We start from the raw sequence: 18,661 nt of genomic DNA on the forward strand, positions 1-18,661 counted from the left end.
CTGGGAGCAAGTTGGGACGAGTTGAGCAGCTTGGAAGAAGTGCACTTCAGCAAATGCGTGCCGGATACTGATTTGCATTGTTTGCAAAGTTTGCACGAACAACTTGAGGTTTTCCACATCAATTAAAGCACTTTGCAGGGGTGAGGGACTGCTTAGGGATGGACACAACCGGAAAACATTGTGCACCCCCCCCGCCCTACCTTTTCAAGTAAGGGATGGGAGAGGAAGCAGGGGAAGATGGAGAGTGGCAGTGGGGTAGTGAGGAGGATGTGGACGAGGGATGTGAATCGCACAGCGGCGAGCAAACTTCTGCTGGATTGCGCTCATTTGCATGTCCTCATGCATCATTCATCGGCGCCGCTTCGCCACGGCGCGAAACATTACATTTATTTTGCAAATGCTAATTTATGTTAAGCAGCTGATTTGAGAAACTTCAGAGTCAAGTAGCATAAAAGACCCCGCGACATTTATTTTCTTTTGTCTGCACGAGCGCGACAGCACGCCCGTGCCCATGTATGCGCACCTACCCATGATCACCCCTTTAACTCTGCGTGTGAGAGTGTGTGCGTGCATTTGAGCGTGTGTGCGATTGTGTTTGGACAGTTGGTCCTGGCTTTATCTAACACAGCCACATGGCAGCTATCTATCTGTCGGGAGTCGCTGTGATTTAAATGATGGGTCAGCACATAATTACTGAATAACTATTCTCATCAACAGATTTCTCGCAGCGGAGATAATGAAAACACGAGCGGCTCAGAAAGTAAACGAGTTTTTTATGACAGTGTGTTGCCAAAAACAAATGCCTGATGAAATGCAAATATCTTTCCATGGGGCACAATGCTGCGATCTTCTTAAAAGTTTCAATGCATATGATTTCTGTGTGTCTGACATTGTCTTCCAATGACAAATGCCCTTTAATGTCAATGAAGATCTTATGCTTTTCCTACAGCATAAAAATTCATGTTTTTTTTAAGCGAACACTCCAATGTCTCTCTCTCTCTTTCTCTCTCTCTATAAATATAGATATATATATTGAGTCTTTGAGTGACTTCTTGTATTAATGTGCTGTGCTTTGTCAGCTGAATTCTAATGTCCTATTGTTCTTGGCAGCAAGAAGCCCTACTGTACATGAGCGATAGCTCATCGGCAGTCCGAGGACAAAAGGAGAACTTCCACTTCTGTTCACAGCCGTTTGCCACCACTGCTGCTGGCAGTGCAGAAATAACACAGGAGTTGGAGCCAAAAACAAGACGGCTGTTTATTTGCCGCTTCTCGAGCCGAAGAAATGACATGCACAGCGAAGCGACGCTGCCGTCTGTTTTTCTGAACGTTGTTGTTCCTCTCTCTGTCCCATTTTCCTTCTTCTTGTTTGTTTGAGGGAGTGCTGGGGTTGCTCTCAGTGTGGCATCACATCGTATAACACTGTGTGCTGTTTGCTGTCTTGTCCCATTCAAGTGTGAGGCTTTAGAAGGAGATTAATTGTTGATAAAGCAGAATAGGGTTTAAGTGATTGAATTCCCATGAAGGAGAGTTGGGTTGTCTGGCTTTTCTTAAACACAGCTGATAAACGGATCTAGCCTATTGTTGTGGGAAGGCTTCTCATTACTGTCTGGATTGATTCAATAGACTTGCATTTGCCATGGGAAAGAGAGGCTTTGTGTTACACAGGGAGAGCGAGGAGAGCAAGGTCAGAGTGTCTCTGCCCACGTGGTTTCGTGTACGCAGATAAAACTGAAACAGAAAATAAGTGCGATCTGCTGGCTTAAGGGGGAATAGCCAGTAGCAGCCGTCTTTAACAATATGAAACATGATGTAGTGGTCCTGCGATTTTGTAGCACTGAACATATTTCTGTACCACCTACGCGAGGATATGATTTGTCGTTACAGAGTTAGTTCCCTCATGAGCTTGTTTTTAGGGGGCATTTTGTTATATGTTATTTGTACAAGCTGGAATGGCTTTTGTAGTCTTTGAGTATTATGCAAAATTATTTACATGAAGTAATGGTATATATTATGAAGTGATCACCAGCTAGCATTCTGTCTATCTGTCTGTCAGTCATAATTAGTCTAGTTTTTCTAACCAAACATATGTTATTAAGGCTCTTATAAGGGCTCATTAGTGCCTCTTTACTCATTAATTGATGCTTATTACAAGAACATTCATTAAAAAGCGTGAAAGGTATGAAAACACTTTTAAAGCACTGTGATTTTATCCTCATTAACAATCCAACAACAAAGTTATTGCAATTTAATTCTTGCAATAATACTTATTAACACAATGTCCTACTGAAGCAAGGCTTTGCTTCCCACGCGCAGATGAAAAACGCGAAAGATAAAAACTTCTTTAGCCATGCTGATGTTCAAGTGGAATATCAGTACAGCTGTGCCTGTTCTATGTAAATTTAGATCCAGACGTATTCTTTTTTCCAGAAGGAAAAACTTGCACTACTGTTGTGAAGAACATAAATCATATCATGATACGCCTATTATAAAGGTAAATGCTTAGATGTTATTAAGAGCTTCGGGAACATCATTTAGCCTTTGCTATCACATAAAATGGTTAAATCTCCCACAGGTGGCCATGACACTGAGTGCTGCTTACTGCATATGTCATAGTATAAGAATCCCATCCTTTTTTTCCTGCTCATCAAACCATTTACTGCCATGGCAGGATTTGTTTTGTTCCTCTGCTCAGTTTAATTAGATTTTCCATATGTTTGTCAGTAGTTTGTACTCGACCTGCATTACCTAACTCATTTCTTGTTCTTCTTGCTTCTGTTTCTTCAGCAGGGATTCAAACCTGATAAAAGGTTATGGCTTCGACAAAAAGTGCAGTTTCAACATAGTCGTGACTTTAAACAAGTCTGAGCTCTAGTGTTCAGCCCACCCAGCGGTGTCTACACCTAATGAGGCTAGGCAGACACAGGGCAAGCTGTGCTCATAATGTCCTGTATAGCATGTGGCATCAGACTGATTTCAGAGCAGCTGCTGATGGCGCTGACTGTAAACAAACAAGTGAACAGTGACAGTCAGCAGATCTGAGACCTGCTGCGAGACAGATGAGCAGCTGTCTTCTCCTTGCTTCCTAAAGGGGCTGGCGTTCCATTGATTGCACACACACACACACACACACACACACACACACACACACATGAACACAGCTGGAGATGTGGAGTGGAAGCTTTGACCCAGGTTGCTCTGACAAGAACCTGTCACCACCTTACACTTCACTCTTACAATCAGCTGGCTTGTCAGCTACACTCTGTTACTGACAGCTTGGCACACAATGATACGTGTGTGTGTCTCCCGACTAATCTGCACACCCACTCCTACGGCACGGAAGTCAGACTACTGAGGCATCTATGTATCTGCACTCTTGCTTGCTCCACTCCCCCTGGAGTGCAGAGATACATGTGGACGGCTGTGCACGAGCATGTTCTGCTGTGCTCGCTAACACCACGTTTTTCCCCAGACAGTGAATTGAGGAGCAGGAAGGACAACTGAAATGACTGTCACACTTCTGCCAAAAGGATGAGATTGGAGGATGATGGAAAGTGGAGGAGGCAGTGAGAGTGAAAATGAAGGAGAGGAGGACGGCACAACAGCTCAAGATGGATAGACAAAGAGTCGCAGAGAAGAAACGGGGAGAGAGAGCTTTCGAGAAAAGGTGACAGTCCTGGGGAGACTTCCCCGAGCCTGGTCTTGGAGCACGGCCGACAGCGCTCTGGCTGATATACGAAGGGTGTCAAGGGCACTCAGCATCAAATCTCTGAACGGCTGCCCTGCCAAACGCTGTTATAAAAGGGTTATGACTTCAATATTCAGGGGATCATATAGCCAAGGAACGTGGGCTGTGGTCCAAATCAATTCATTTGGACAGATGTCTTTGTTGCAATGAAACTGTTGGGGTAGATTCATAGCTTACCAATTTACAGTTAGCCGATGCTATTATCCAGAACGCCTTAAGAGTTCAGGGTGTTGCTGAAGGACACAATGACAGTAAACACGACTGCTGATGGACAGGGAATAGGCATCGAGGGACTTAAAGTGTTGATATTTTGCTTACAGGAGGCTCTTAGTGGCCCCTTTTCCACTCAGCTGCCAATGTGCAGTACAGTTAATAAATCGATGCTTCTTTATGACCTGAATTTTAATCATTGTTGTCTTACTGTTCTCACTGCAGCCTGCTCGTCTTTGCTTGTGCGGACCGGAGGTTCACTGTGGTTAGTCTCCCAACGGTGCTGGGTAACTGGTAAACTCTATTACACCACAGAGCTGAGAGGATCATGATTGCATAACGGAACATTAATTAACAACTGGAGTTGCTATAACTGATGATAAGAATGATGGCACCTCTATTAAATATTAAAGCAGTATTCTGTCCTTCTTTTCGAGCTCTCACTATATCCTGCCTTGCTCCCTTTTTCATTTTTTTCTTTGTTTCCTTCCTTCCCTAAGGATAGCATAACTTTCACCACTTCCTCCTTCTTTACAGCTCTGCATGGATCCTTCTTGTGTCATGGAAAGCGAGAGTGAGCCAGAGGGCATGTATTTTTCATACTTGTCTGACTTCTGTTTTGGTGCTCTGAAAGTTTCCTTGCTTGACCAGTAGCTCTATTTCTCCCCTCATCGTGCTCGATGCCTTCCAGCCCTCCACCACCCAGGAACTCTAGCCTACGAGGAGATTTAAAAAAAAGAATCCCCAAAACAAAACCAGTAGTGGGCCCAAGTTAGGAGCCAGCCAGCTACAGAGATTTATCCCATTGTGTCTGCAGATCTCAGCAGATGCATGTCAGAGGAAGATTGTAGGCACTGAACAACTGCTCTGTGTCTCACACGTGCTTTCAGCCTCCCTCACGCACTCCTGTTTTGCTTCTCCTTACCCTCTTTTCAATCCTTCCACTGCGATGAATATACCTTCCCTTCTGCACATTCAGTTCAAGCAAAGAGTTATTAAGCCCATATTTATAGCAGAGCCCTCGCAAGGGCTGAACAGAAAGTATTTTGATAAAAAGAACAAGAATGACAGGATAGTGTGGTACAGTCAGCATGGCCCTGTATCAAGCAGCTAAACTAAAAGTTACACTGAACCTGTGGAGCACAGTGGAGAACCTACCCTGTCCTTTCTCAGGTCTTCAGTCTCCCTTTCATGGCTGTGGTCAAAGGGACTTATTTAACGAGACGCCTGATGTACATGTGTTAAATTAAGTTGTCCTGTGGAGTCTGGCAATCATAAGAAACGAGGAAAGAAATGAACTGATCCCACAGCAGTCTGCATTTTTCAAATGCAATGTACAAAGTGCAGTGAAAGTAGAAAATGATGAATAGCAGTGATAAGGAAAATCCAGCTAAACCAATTAGTGCCATTGATTTACCAAAGATAGACTCTTATCAGAGTTAAGGAGATGTGCCAGAGGACTTTAAAGCTCAGATAACAGTGTTGAAGTAAAAGCCCAAAACGCCCAACTGATGGGGCAAAATATGTCATTTCTAACAGCTCATAGCAGCCTACTTTATGTTGAGACCACTATCAGCATTATCATCTTCACATCATATACCAGTTCCTTCCAAAAATGATCGCAAATGTCTGATGACAAATTAATCAGTGGTTAATGACTGGAAAGGTTTAAGTACAAAGTGACAGTCTCTCCATGTTAAAGTGAAACGTTTTGTTATCGCAGTTTCTTAACACATGGGTTCATGCAGTCAAGATGGTCGTTACATTTTTTTTTAGCTTTACCTTTATATGTCTGTGATATTTAAGGACTTTATTTCTAATTCTTCATTTTACATTTAGCGGTCACTGGAACAGAAGTCTGTGTGCACATAAAAGTACAGTTAAACACGGGCAACAAACACAAACAGAGAACATAACATCGCATTTGCAGGAGGATGATGACATGAACAAAATAAAAAAATAAAAATTATTTTAATGAATAAGAAATCTTAAAAAAAGAACATATGGATGTTAATAATTGCTGTATGTAGGATGACATTTGTGCAGTGTTTCATTCAGACTGGCCCACTCGTTAAGGAAGATATAACGTACTTAAATACTGTTAAAACTGGCTTTTAGTTTCAGCTGTTTTTGTGCATCCATCTTCTTTAACTTGTCCGGCTGAGGCAGCCTATCAGCAGCAGCTTGGATACACTGCCGTGGGGGGAAAAAGCAAGGTAGACCATTTACAGGTTGCCAGGACTAACACAAGGAGACACACAACCACTCACACCTACAACTAATTTAAAACTGGCAGTCGTCTTTGCATGTTCTCTGCTCGCATGCGTTCTCTCCAGGCACACTGGCTTCCTTCCAAACACCACACAGAAAGATTACCCCCAAGTCAGTGGATATGAACACAGGACCTGATGCAACAGTGCTAACCACCACGCTGCCATGCTGATTTCATCAATTGTCATTTTTTTAAATGAGATGCCTCTATTCCACATTTATACTCATAATGTAGTATCACTATCATCTCAAATCATGCTAAAAATCTTACCGAGTTGCAGCATGGTCCTCTTTACTCTTAACAAAGCAGGTCTGAAAGTCTTTGCCAGACTTGCCCAAGCACAACATTATATGACCTCAGAATGATGTGCAACAATGTGCCTGCATTCTTTCTCAGCGATAAAACAAAAATTGCATGCAAGGTGAATTGAGAGATAAACAGAAAGGAAAAAATGATCCACCGTGCATGAAATGTGTCAGTTCTGATCAAATTAGCTTCATGAAAACCAGTGAAAGAAGCAACAATAACAGACAAAAGACTGTGAAATGCTGACTTTCAGACTGGATGTCTCCGTGGAAACAGATGACAGCCATAATCAGTGTGGACAGCCTGAGAAACCCTGCTATTAACTATCCTATAAACAAATCCTAGGTTGGGATATCAACCCGGACAGTTGGTTGAAAATGCTCAGCTAAGGCATTCGAGGCATCATTTGTCACTCGACTTATTTGTTTCTATGAAATTGCTTCAGGCTTTATCTGCGAGCCCTCGAGAAAAGAAGTTTTACAGACAAAACTTTACAATGCTGTATTCCAGAGCTGGCTCACTGTCTGCTTTTTATTGACTTCTTGGGTTGTTACTCTCTGTTTGGCTTGTTGGTTTTTATGGTTTGGTCAGTTTGATTTAAAGTAGAACGTTGTGCTGTCTGTATTAATTGTCATTGTTAGGTTACAAGCAGGTTAACAGTCACTTCAATTATTATTATTTCTTTTTGTTTGGAAGCTTTTAAAAATACTAACTTCATGGATTAATTCGATTGGTGGTTGGTATATTACAGCCCACGGTACAGGAATTTTCTGTACGTGTTTCCAAGCCATACAAAGTGTGGACTGTTTCATCAATGTAAATAATTTAAATACTTAGTTACTTAGTTCTGGAGAGGCTTTTGACTTGGTAAGACAAGAAAGTCTGTCAAATGTACATTTATGTCTGTCATCGATCTTTCCTTTATTCTGTCATGTTTAGTTTGGGTTCCTGGCAGTTCTTCCAAATACATCGAATTTGAAAGTTTAGGGTTTGGACGGTGATCAGACTTTGGAAATACATGAATGCGCACGATCACGATCAAAGAAGGGCCTTAAAAAGACAGAAGCCTAAGGAACGTGTCTAAGGAAATTTTCACACATTTATGCACAGCAACATACACACAAAGAGTCATCAGTGGGAATATGAATATTCATGTGGTTATGCAATAATGAGCTTCAGCCAGACTTTGGCAGTAGAATCCGTGAGTCACACTCGAGGTTGCAGAAGAGTCACGAAATGTAAAAGTTATCTTTAACGTTTTAAGAGTTTACTTGACAAGTAATAAAACATTATGAATATTCCTCCCCTGTTCCTTTATAACACTGATTTGTGTTAGGGTGAACGTATGGCGTGAATGACCACGATACCTAACAAATCATCAGAGTCAGTTAAGTGTAATGAGCAGTAAAAGCTTGTAGTAACCTTGTCGTTGAACATGCATATATCTCGGATTGAACACGTCTTGTTTTTCCACTTATTGACACAGATGTTCTGCTGTGGTTTACAGTGAAGATTAACGATGTTGTTTTAAAGTATGTTAAATAGAAATGCTCATTACGGTAAATGTGGCCATACTGTTATGGACTTAAACTTACTCTTTACACTGGATATTTAACACTGAGTGAAGGCTCAGAGTAAGAGATTTGGGCCTGTACTTGGACTGGAATTTTGGGTCTCATGAACATCTGTGGCCTTAGAAAATAATTGAGAGCATCGCTAGGTGTGGGAAGCGGCGTTGTCACCTTAGCAGGCAAAGGCGTAAAGCAGTCACACTACAGGCTGCCATCATTATCTTGCCCAGCAGTGCCTCATATTCTCTTGAACTGGGTCAGACTTATGAATTCTGGAAAGAAAGAGGCAGCACACCGAAACAACAATAACATCAAAATTGCCTATGTTTAAAATGGTGTGGAACCACAGGTGCATGTGTAGACTAGTAATACAGCCGGGACACCAACAGGATTTTCCTTCTATCACAGTGTTCCAGTGAATAACAAAGACTTATCGAAGGTGCCTACATCCTGTATCCTCAGTAAATCACAGAGAAATTAGATAATAAAAAGTGAACCTTCCTTACTGAACTATACACAACTTGCAGAGGCGTACTTATGAAGATCAGGTATATTGCAGAGTGAGAGATCTACGATTGAACATTGCTTTTTCCTTCCTCTTCCACATTTCCATCAATTTCCTTGAAACAAAAGCTGTTCACACTTACAAAGGAACTTTACCTGCAGTAACTCTGAACTCTGTGGGATCCCCTTCAGCTTTGCAGACAGAAAATAGGAGGGTGCTTTCAGTTTTCATTAAAGCAGCCAGTCGAATCCATACGACTTGCAGAATTAGGTGGTGGGTAAAAAAAAATCACTCTTCTTTAATGCAAACAGAGAAAAAAAACAGAAAAGGAAACTTCTGATTTGTTCTGCTTCCAGGTGCAGGAAATGGATGTATTTGATTGTGCTGACAAACCGATGCAGTAATTGATAAAGACACATAAATAGAAAGACTTTAAATCAGAGCAAGGCTGCGATCAAACCACGAAGTTGTCAACTCGAGCATCTTCATCCATCAAACTACAAGCTTATCAGCAGTTCGAGACATTTATCTTTTCTCTGAAATTGGATTAAATCCCAAAGCAACAATGTCGCCAATATCTGAGGGATGCACATGTATGGAGCGATGCAACACAACCCAGCTCCCCTGTACACTTTAATGGCATTCATAAACACCAGCTTGACAACTATATGCAAAAAGCTAATATAGGGATTCTCTGAAAGTTAAATTTACATGCATTTATTAAGGTATATAAGCATCTTGAATAATCCTGGCTGGATATTTGACCACTCTTCTTGGCAGAATTGGTAGTTTATTTGAAATGGTTGGGGCTTTGGGAAAACAGTCTGGTAGCCCAATGTGCGGGTTAAAAGCTTGAAAAAAGAAGGCAACTGGACTTCTTTTAGTTTGTGAATACATTTCACCTCTTCTCCATGAGGCTTCTTCAGCTCTAAAAACAAAAGGTGGAAACTAGCTGGTATGTATTAACAGCTAGTGGTCGGATTTTAACCCTTGGCAGGTGAGGATACATTACTGGTCATCATCACATCAGCCAAGGCATGAAGAAAGTGTGGGTCATTACCATAACCGGGGGCTAAGGGTAAAAAAATTATAAGACCTTGCCCCACTTTATCATCTGACCTACTGAGGGCACCTGAAGCAAGGTATGAGTGAGGGTTAAAGTGGCTAGGAAAGGTTCTCGAGACTGCATTAATGTTAATATGTTCTAACGCAGCCTACCTTAATGTTAGCCTACTTTATCCATTCCAAAAAGCAGTTTTGATTTGTGTTTGTGATCACTGTCCTATTGGAAAACTTATTTCTAACATCATGCGGTTGATTTAAAGTAAAGTTGAAGAACTTGAATGTAGTCATTATTCCAAACATGTTGTGCAATGTACTGTAACCAGTACCACTCACAGCAAAACAGCCCCACAGCATGATGCTGCCACCACCATGCATGACAGCTGGTTCATTGTTCCTCACTTTTACCACTCCATATATATACCTATTGCCATTGTGGCCAAATAGCTCAACTCTGGACTTTCCTATTGTTTTGAGTATTTGCCAATCCAATGTGTGCTATGAAACAAATCATAACATACAAATTGATCCAGAAAAATCCAACATTGTTAGTTAATTGGCTGCAAAATCAGTTTCAGCCACAAGCGACGCAGATCAGCTGATCTCAGTCTTAGCTGGTATCTTAGCTGATACACTTCTCCACCTACCCTTCCATCAACTGGCTCATATCTCATATATAATATAGTATTTGAAATGCTTTAGCCTGACCCGAGATTCATCTTTCAACTATCTATCTGTAGCCATATCCATTTTCAGTGATGGGATTCTCGCCTCTGCTCTCTCTGGGTCTCAGAACAGAGTCATGCCACCAAATTTAAGCTTTAGTAAAGTTGACAGACATTAATCTTCTGCACCCAAAAAGAAAAAAGATGTTTATTCATGGTTTGCTTAAGAAAACAAAAACCTTTTATTCAAATGTGATAATGAGTACTGATTGACAGTTCTTACCTGATGGGTTGAGCAGTCGCCAAGTGATTGCAGGATCTGGTCTGCCATTGGCCAAACAACTGAGTGTAACGTTACTGCCCTCATTCACCGTAATGTCATTTGACACTTGGTAGATACTGGCTGGAACTGAAGACACAAGAGAAATGACAACAAGATTAATAATGCTATTAAATATGAGCATGAACGACAGAGGATGTTAATTGTCATCAAACCCATGCATATTCTCACCAAACACACAAAGTTGCTTTTTGTTCTTAACCATACATGCATAAAAACTCTTAGATGGAGACACAAGCTAACCTGGATCTTCTCAGTTAAAAGTAGGTGTTAAAAAAGCTTTAGAGAACTTTTTTCTGCCCCTGTTACTATAACCCTCAGAGGTACTTATGGTAAACTTTCTTAACCCAGGATCCAAATAAGCAATTTAATCCCCTGCCCCGGGACCTGAGCCCATAAAAACAGATTGCCTGTCTTGTCATATGGGGACCCACCAGACGGCTGCCGCAGATTCACTTTGAGTTTATTTTGAGGGAAGTAGGCTTTATTTAATATATAATCCAAATTTAAGGCTGAAATGAGGATCCCGCTATACGTGCGTGTGAATTTGACACTGATGTTCAAAGCGACACGGCGCCGTTTCATCTCGTCACAGATCATCCTGCCTCGCAATCACCGATTTACACATCACTCCTGCTGCTGTCACACCCGCACAAACAAACAGAAACACACAGAGGAGGGAGAGTCCTTTCCTGTGCCCTCCCTCCTCCTCCCCCCACAGAAAACAAACAAGCGCCACAAAAATCCCATAAAAGAATTAAGACTTTACAGTCAGCGTTAAAGTGAGTCAGCAGCTAAGGTGCAATCAATCATGAAAGATGTAGAGGGAACGCATCAGTGTTGTTTTCTTTTTTTTAAAGGATAAAGTATTGTATATGCAGATGAGAGGCCAAAAAATACATAAATGATCAATGACTTTGGAATAAGATGAATGCTGGAACATGCATTATGCAGGAGAAACAGCAATACTGACTGTTTTTTTTTCTCAAAAACTTTAAGTTACTATGAGTACAATAAATGGATTTATTATTCTAATTTCAGGGTCTGTGTTCATACGTATGTGTGTCAGATTTATATTCCTTTGGGCTCAACAAACTGTAAACCCGGCTATATTAAATGAGGCACATGCACAGACTCACAGATCTCTATTACAGTCAGCAGGAATCAGTAGGTGTTTACTTTACTTATAAGCGCTTGCTGCATGTTGTTACTGGCAATCCTTCTACCTAACTGACCAGGGTATCATTATTACCTAAGAAAAGAAAAAAAAAAAGAAGAAGAAGAAGACGAAGAAGAAGAAGAAGGAGAAGGAGGAGGAGGAAGAATGGTCTTTTCTATCTAGCTATCCTCTCATCCACTATGTTTTTGTTAATAACTGAACCCCCATATCTGTCAAATAGTTCAGTTTTGAAGGAACTCTCTGAATCCAACACAAGAACAGTTGGTTCCCATTTTACAAACACTCCTGATAATATAGCCACCAGGAAGGAGGCTGGCAGGGTGAAGCGAACTCTGACAGTCGCCTGTGTTAGTGTGAAAGTTCCAGCAGACAATAAGCCGTGCACGGTGATTGTGAGGCATGAATGAAACAACTGATGCCAATCATCTAATAGAAGTGGGATTTTTACAGCTCCTTCTGAAACAATGTCATTTCCTCCTGGCACCTAGGAAGGACTTGAATGCACAAAACGTTAGTTTTTCAGTTATTCTGAAAAAAAGTGTAGTGTATGTGAAAATGAGCTTTATCTGACAAAGCATTGAGAAAATCCAAATGACTTTGCTTATTTTTCAGTAATTCCTAACTGTGTTTGTTGCTTATTCTAAATGGAGCCACTGTTAATTTAAAACAACTAAATCAGAATCAGAATCAGAAAGGGTTTTATTGCCAAATGTTGAGCAGGTTTACAACATTAGGAAATTGCTGCGGTACTTAGTGCAAACATACTGTCATATAACGCTTAAATAGACATGAAAATAAAAATAAGAATAAGAATTAAAAGTGCTAAGTAGATGTAACGGAGCGGAAAGGCTGATTTTTATCTTTCTCTTATCTTCTTTCCACAGGTGATTTGTGTTTTTAAAAAGGAAGGAAACCTTCCTCAAAGCGGGCAGAGCAGTGGAGCCGCCAAGGGAAAGCACACGATTAAAAAACTGTATAATTAAAATATAATTTATTATATTTAAATAGTTAAAAATGCAAAATGAATTAAACCAACCTTGGCCAAGGGGTAACACAATAAAAAGCAATAAAACACAACATCAACAGTCCAGTGGCATCCGCCACGATATAAAAGTCCAAACGGTGCAGAAACCAACAGGATTGTCGCCGTCCTGTCGGCCTCTTCATTCTGATGCCAACTAGAAAAAGGAGAGGGGGCCAGCGGCAGTCACCATTCTTAAATTCCACTGGAGGTTCGTCTTAGACGGGATGAATCGGGACCTACCCCAGATGGGCAGAGCTCCTAACTCCGCCCACCACTGTGTTGTGCTTCACACGCGTAGCCATAGACTCGCCGTCCCGGGGACATAAGGCGCCATCCCGCTGCCTCTCTATCCCCTGCCGTGGGCCTCTCTCGGCGAGGAGCTACCTCCCGTCAACACCAGCACAGACCTCTCCGCTCAGCTCCGATCACTCCCTCCAGTGCGCGGTCGTCCGCGATCTCTGGTCTCGTTCTCCCTTGCCGCACGCCTTGGCCAGCTGCCTATAGCCGGGCCTCTGTGCCGCTCTGCGCGGCCGTCGCCCACACCGGTTACCATGCCATGTCTCTCCTCCTTTCAAGCCTTCTCTCAAGCTTTTTCTCCCCCTCTGCTCTATGGTCTGCCAGGCCCTCTTATTGGCCTCTCTGGGATCTCTCGCAGGTGTGATCAGTTTACTATCAGGTAGGGGCGGAGTCTTTCCAGGACAATTTGACAGTATAACGAAAACATGCAACAACATAACCACTGCACAAAACATGACCAATACATGCAATATAAAAACTAAGTAAATACACTTCACATTAAAATATTAAAAAGGTAAAACAACAAAACATGCAAAACTTAAATAACTTGTCCCTTTCCACCCCGTGACATCCCCCCACACTGAAAGATTAGCAGTCCCTGCTAAAAACCCAGCTTCCAGTCATGAAGCTTTCTTGAGTCCGGTTCTGTCTTCTACCCCCAAGCAAAAATATAAAAAAAAGTGCACCATTCAGTCCAAGGCCACAAACGAGCAATCACTCTCACGTCCTCGTAGCATAGCTACCCGGAAGCCATAAGGTCCTACACTGCACCCGGCTGCTACCGTGGGGATACTTCCAGGCCTAACCTGGATCTCGTGCTTAATCCCAAGCACTGCTGCCCCACCTCCCGCAAGCCTGCAGCTGGCCTCCCATGACAACCTCGGTTGGACGTTCTTCATTCATTCTTGGTGTGGCCAACACTTATACTTGTGCACACTGTCCATACTCATTTGCTCAGGGGACATACGACCTAAAACACACATTATTGAGGCACTAATATACACATAACATTATATCTTGCATTTCCCCTGACTAACCCAACTGCTCTGGCTCCGTATCCTGTCGACAACGCCAATTATGTAACGGAGCGGAAAGGCTGATTTTTATCTTTCTCTTATCTTCTTTCCACAGGTGATTTGTGTTTTTAAAAAGGAAGGAAACCTTCCTCAAAGCGGGCAGAGCAGTGGAGCCGCCAAGGGAAAGCACACGATTAAAAAACTGTATAATTAAAATATAATTTATTATATTTAAATAGTTAAAAATGCAAAATGAATTAAACCAACCTTGGCCAAGGGGTAACACAATAAAAAGCAATAAAACACAACATCAACAGTCCAGTGGCATCCGCCACGATATAAAAGTCCAAACGGTGCAGAAACCAACAGGATTGTCGCCGTCCTGTCGGCCTCTTCATTCTGATGCCAACTAGAAAAAGGAGAGGGGGCCAGCGGCAGTCACCATTCTTAAATTCCACTGGAGGTTCGTCTTAGACGGGATGAATCGGGACCTACCCCAGATGGGCAGAGCTCCTAACTCCGCCCACCACTGTGTTGTGCTTCACACGCGTAGCCATAGACTCGCCGTCCCGGGGACATAAGGCGCCATCCCGCTGCCTCTCTATCCCCTGCCGTGGGCCTCTCTCGGCGAGGAGCTACCTCCCGTCAACACCAGCACAGACCTCTCCGCTCAGCTCCGATCACTCCCTCCAGTGCGCGGTCGTCCGCGATCTCTGGTCTCGTTCTCCCTTGCCGCACGCCTTGGCCAGCTGCCTATAGCCGGGCCTCTGTGCCGCTCTGCGCGGCCGTCGCCCACACCGGTTACCATGCCATGTCTCTCCTCCTTTCAAGCCTTCTCTCAAGCTTTTTCTCCCCCTCTGCTCTATGGTCTGCCAGGCCCTCTTATTGGCCTCTCTGGGATCTCTCGCAGGTGTGATCAGTTTACTATCAGGTAGGGGCGGAGTCTTTCCAGGACAATTTGACAGTATAACGAAAACATGCAACAACATAACCACTGCACAAAACATGACCAATACATGCAATATAAAAACTAAGTAAATACACTTCACATTAAAATATTAAAAAGGTAAAACAACAAAACATGCAAAACTTAAATAACTTGTCCCTTTCCACCCCGTGACATAGATAGATATATACATGAGTGCAGGTGGTGAACAGTGCCAAACATGGAATGCTGCAGTGAACACAGCGTAGGGTCATGTGTTAGTGGTGGGAACAATCATATGGTTATTGTTCATGTGTCCAACAGCAGAGGGGAAGAAACTGTTCTTATGGCGAGAGGTTCTGGTGCGAATGGACCGGAGCCTCCTGCCTGAGGGGAGCAGGTCAAACAGACTGTGTCCAGTAGTGATGGGTCGTTCGCGAACGAAATGGCTCTTAGAGCCGGCTCTTTGACGTGAACGACGCGAGCCGGCTCCTTATCGCGAGCCGTCACGTGGGTTTTTTTTTTTTTTTCTTTCTCTCAGCCTCTCTCTCGCACTTTTTTTCCGCTTCACTCTGCACGCGAACCTTGTGCTTTATGCTGGGCAGAGGGGGGAGGGGCGGTAGTTACACTCAGTAGCACAGGAACAGAGCCAGAGAGAGAGAAAGAGAGGCAGGGACAACAACATTAGAAAGGTATAGTAATCATCCACAACTATTTTCAGTTGCAGATGATAAAGGATTGAGAAAGTTTATTCATGCAGGTCCATATGACAGAGAATATGCATGTTCTTTTAGTTTTCATATTATAATTTATATTTAATTGTGTTGTGGTTTGCAGTGTTTTGTGTTCTTTTCACTTTAAATTTGTGAAAGGAAAAAGCTGAAAATTTAAATAGTTAAAACTTGAAATGTGAATAGTTGATTTTTGTATTATATGATTTATTTATTACATTTTATGTGGAGTGAATAAATAAAAGTATATTTACGGTGGCCCCTAGAGACAAAGCACATACAAACTTCAAATCACGTACGAACTCTGAAGCATGTACAAACTCCAAAACACGTAAAAACACGTACAAACTCCAAAACACGTAAAAACTCCAAAACACGTAAAAACACGTACAAACTCCGAAGCACGTAAAAACTCAGAAGCACATAAAAACTCAATACACGTACAAAAGACAACAGAAGTGCTCCAGGATGCTGGGCGCAGTGTTGAGCCTTTGTTATCTTGTGGCTACACAAGCCAGCAAGTACCAACGACCGGATTTGGTGTGTGGTAATAACAGGTAAATGAACTTTTTTTTAAATTATTTGAATATATATATGAGTGCCTGTGTATAAATACACAAACAATACACACATGCTTTCAATTGTGTAATTTAAGTGATCTAGTAGCTCGGCTTTGGAAGTTCAGTTCATGCTAGAAATGTGTTTTGGAGTTTGTACGTGTTTTGTCTCTAGGGGCCACCGCATATATTTATATATAAACATATATAAATAAAACCACTTGTTTTTATGTTAGTAATTCCTTTTGTGCATAATTTTATATTATTGTTAATAATAAATTAATTAAAGCAACAAAACAACCTAAAGAGCCGGTTCGGAGCCGAAAGAGCCGGCTCTTTTTAGTGAGCCGAACCGAAAGAGCCGGATCTCTACAAAGAGCCGGAAATCCCATCACTAGTGTCCAGGGTGAGAAGGGTCAGCTGAGATCCGAGCTGCACGCCCCAGTGTCCTGGAGGTGTACAGGTGCTGCAGAGATGGGAGTCTGCAGCCAATCACCTTCTCAGCAGAGCACACAACACGCTGCAGTCTCTGTTTGTCCCTGATATTGGCTCCAGCATACCACACGGTGATGGAGGAGGTGAGGATGGACTCGATGATTGCAGTGTAGAATTGCATCATCGTCCGTGTTGGCAGGTTGAATTTCTTCAGCTGCCTCAGGAAGTACATCCTCTGCTGGGTTTTCTTAATGACGGAGGTGATGGTGGGCTCCCACTTCAGGTCCTGGGTGATGGTGGTACTAGGGCTGGGCGATATATCGAGTTTTTAAAAAATATCGATATATTTTCATACGAGATATAAGATGTGACAATATCGTTTATATCGATATAGTCTATGTTACGTTATAATTATACTTGTGGAGCCGCAGGTTTGCCTCTCTTTCGTCCACTTTTGTCTCTACACAACGTTACTCGGCCTCGCCTCGCCTCTCCTTCACTGAACACAACTCCGCCTCCCCCATAGCTTCACCTGCAGGCAATGACAAGATGAAAGCGGAAAATCTCCGTTAGTGAGTTACCGTGCGTGGGGCTGGACGGCGTCAACGTGTTAGCGAGCTAACCGCGCTAGCGAGCTAACCGCGCTAACGACATGCAGCCCGGAAGGGCTGCACGGCCTAAAATCCTTTCATTTTCTCAAAAATCGACAGTGCGCCTTATGTATGAATTCTGGTTGTGCTTACTGACCGCGAACCGATTTTATGTGGTACACAGCGCTCAGCAATCTGTCAAAAAATGTTTTAATATGACTTTGCTAAGCTACGGAGCTGCACCGCTTGATGGATTGTCGGAGGATTACGGCTACCGAGGAGGAGCCTCGCGGAGTGATACGTACTGTGTGTTTATAAGGACCACAAATGGCACCTGTTCAGAGACGTGGTGCAGCTGTGAAATCTCTCTTTGTTATTATGCTCAGCGTCTATTAGTTTACATTTTGACTGCACAATTGTGAGCTTTTTGTTATGCACAAAAACAACATTGTTTTCTTTTATTTATGGACCATGATTATTTAATAAATGCTGATAATTTATTTTTGAGTAACTTTTTCATGTACATCTACGCTGTATGTAAATAAAAGTGCCCGTGTGACATCTGGGACACAGTGTGACTAAGAACTCTCTTTTTGTTCTTAACTTATGGCTTTAAAAAAAAAAAAATCGAGATATATATCTTATATCGCCATCCAGCTAAAAAATATCGAGATATGACTTTTGGGTCATATCGCCCAGCCCTAGGTGGTACCCAGGAAGCGGAATGAGTCCACAGAGGTGATGAGGGTGTCAGTCAGGATGATGGGGGGGGGGGGCTGTGTGCTTCCTGAAGTCCACAATAATATCCACTGTCTTCTGGGCATTCAGCACCAGGTTGTTGTGGCTGCACCAGGACACCAGACGTTCAACCTCCCTCCTGTAGGCAGACTCATCCCCGTCCGAGATGAGTCCAATAACGGTGGTGTCATCTGCAAACTTGATTAGCTTGACAGACTGGTGGGTGGAGGTGCAGCAGTTGGTGTACAGGGAGAAGAGCAGGGGAGAAAGAACACAGCCCTGAGGGGAGCCGGTGCTGATGGTCCGGGAGTCCGAGACATTCTTTCCCAGCCTCACATGCTGCTTCCTGTCCGTCAGGAAGTCAGTGATCCACCAGCAGATGGGATCAGGCACATTCATCTGGGAAAGCTTGCCTTGGAGATGGTGGATGGTGTTGAACAGATGTTATCAAAACCAGAGATGTGTGAATTAAATTTGAAGCCATTTTGA

The 18,661-nt window shown here is 42.7% G+C and overlaps 1 protein-coding gene across 2 annotated transcripts in view; it reads right to left on the reverse strand.

Annotated features, from left to right (window-relative positions):
- Positions 1 to 18,661, reverse strand: part of lsamp (limbic system associated membrane protein) — a 464,480-nt gene that overhangs the window by 26,756 nt on the left and 419,063 nt on the right. For both annotated transcript variants that reach the window (XM_085245205.1, XM_085245204.1), the window contains one exon: positions 10,623 to 10,748. In XM_085245205.1, the coding sequence (XP_085101331.1) occupies positions 10,623 to 10,748 (126 nt within the window). The remainder of the gene's footprint in view (positions 1 to 10,622; positions 10,749 to 18,661) is intronic.

Source organism: Mchenga conophoros, linkage group LG14 (genome assembly GCF_057382185.1).
Source record: "Mchenga conophoros isolate Kocher_MC1m ecotype Shallow Benthic linkage group LG14, M_conophoros_male_GT1.1, whole genome shotgun sequence".
NCBI lineage: Eukaryota > Metazoa > Chordata > Actinopteri > Cichliformes > Cichlidae > Mchenga > Mchenga conophoros.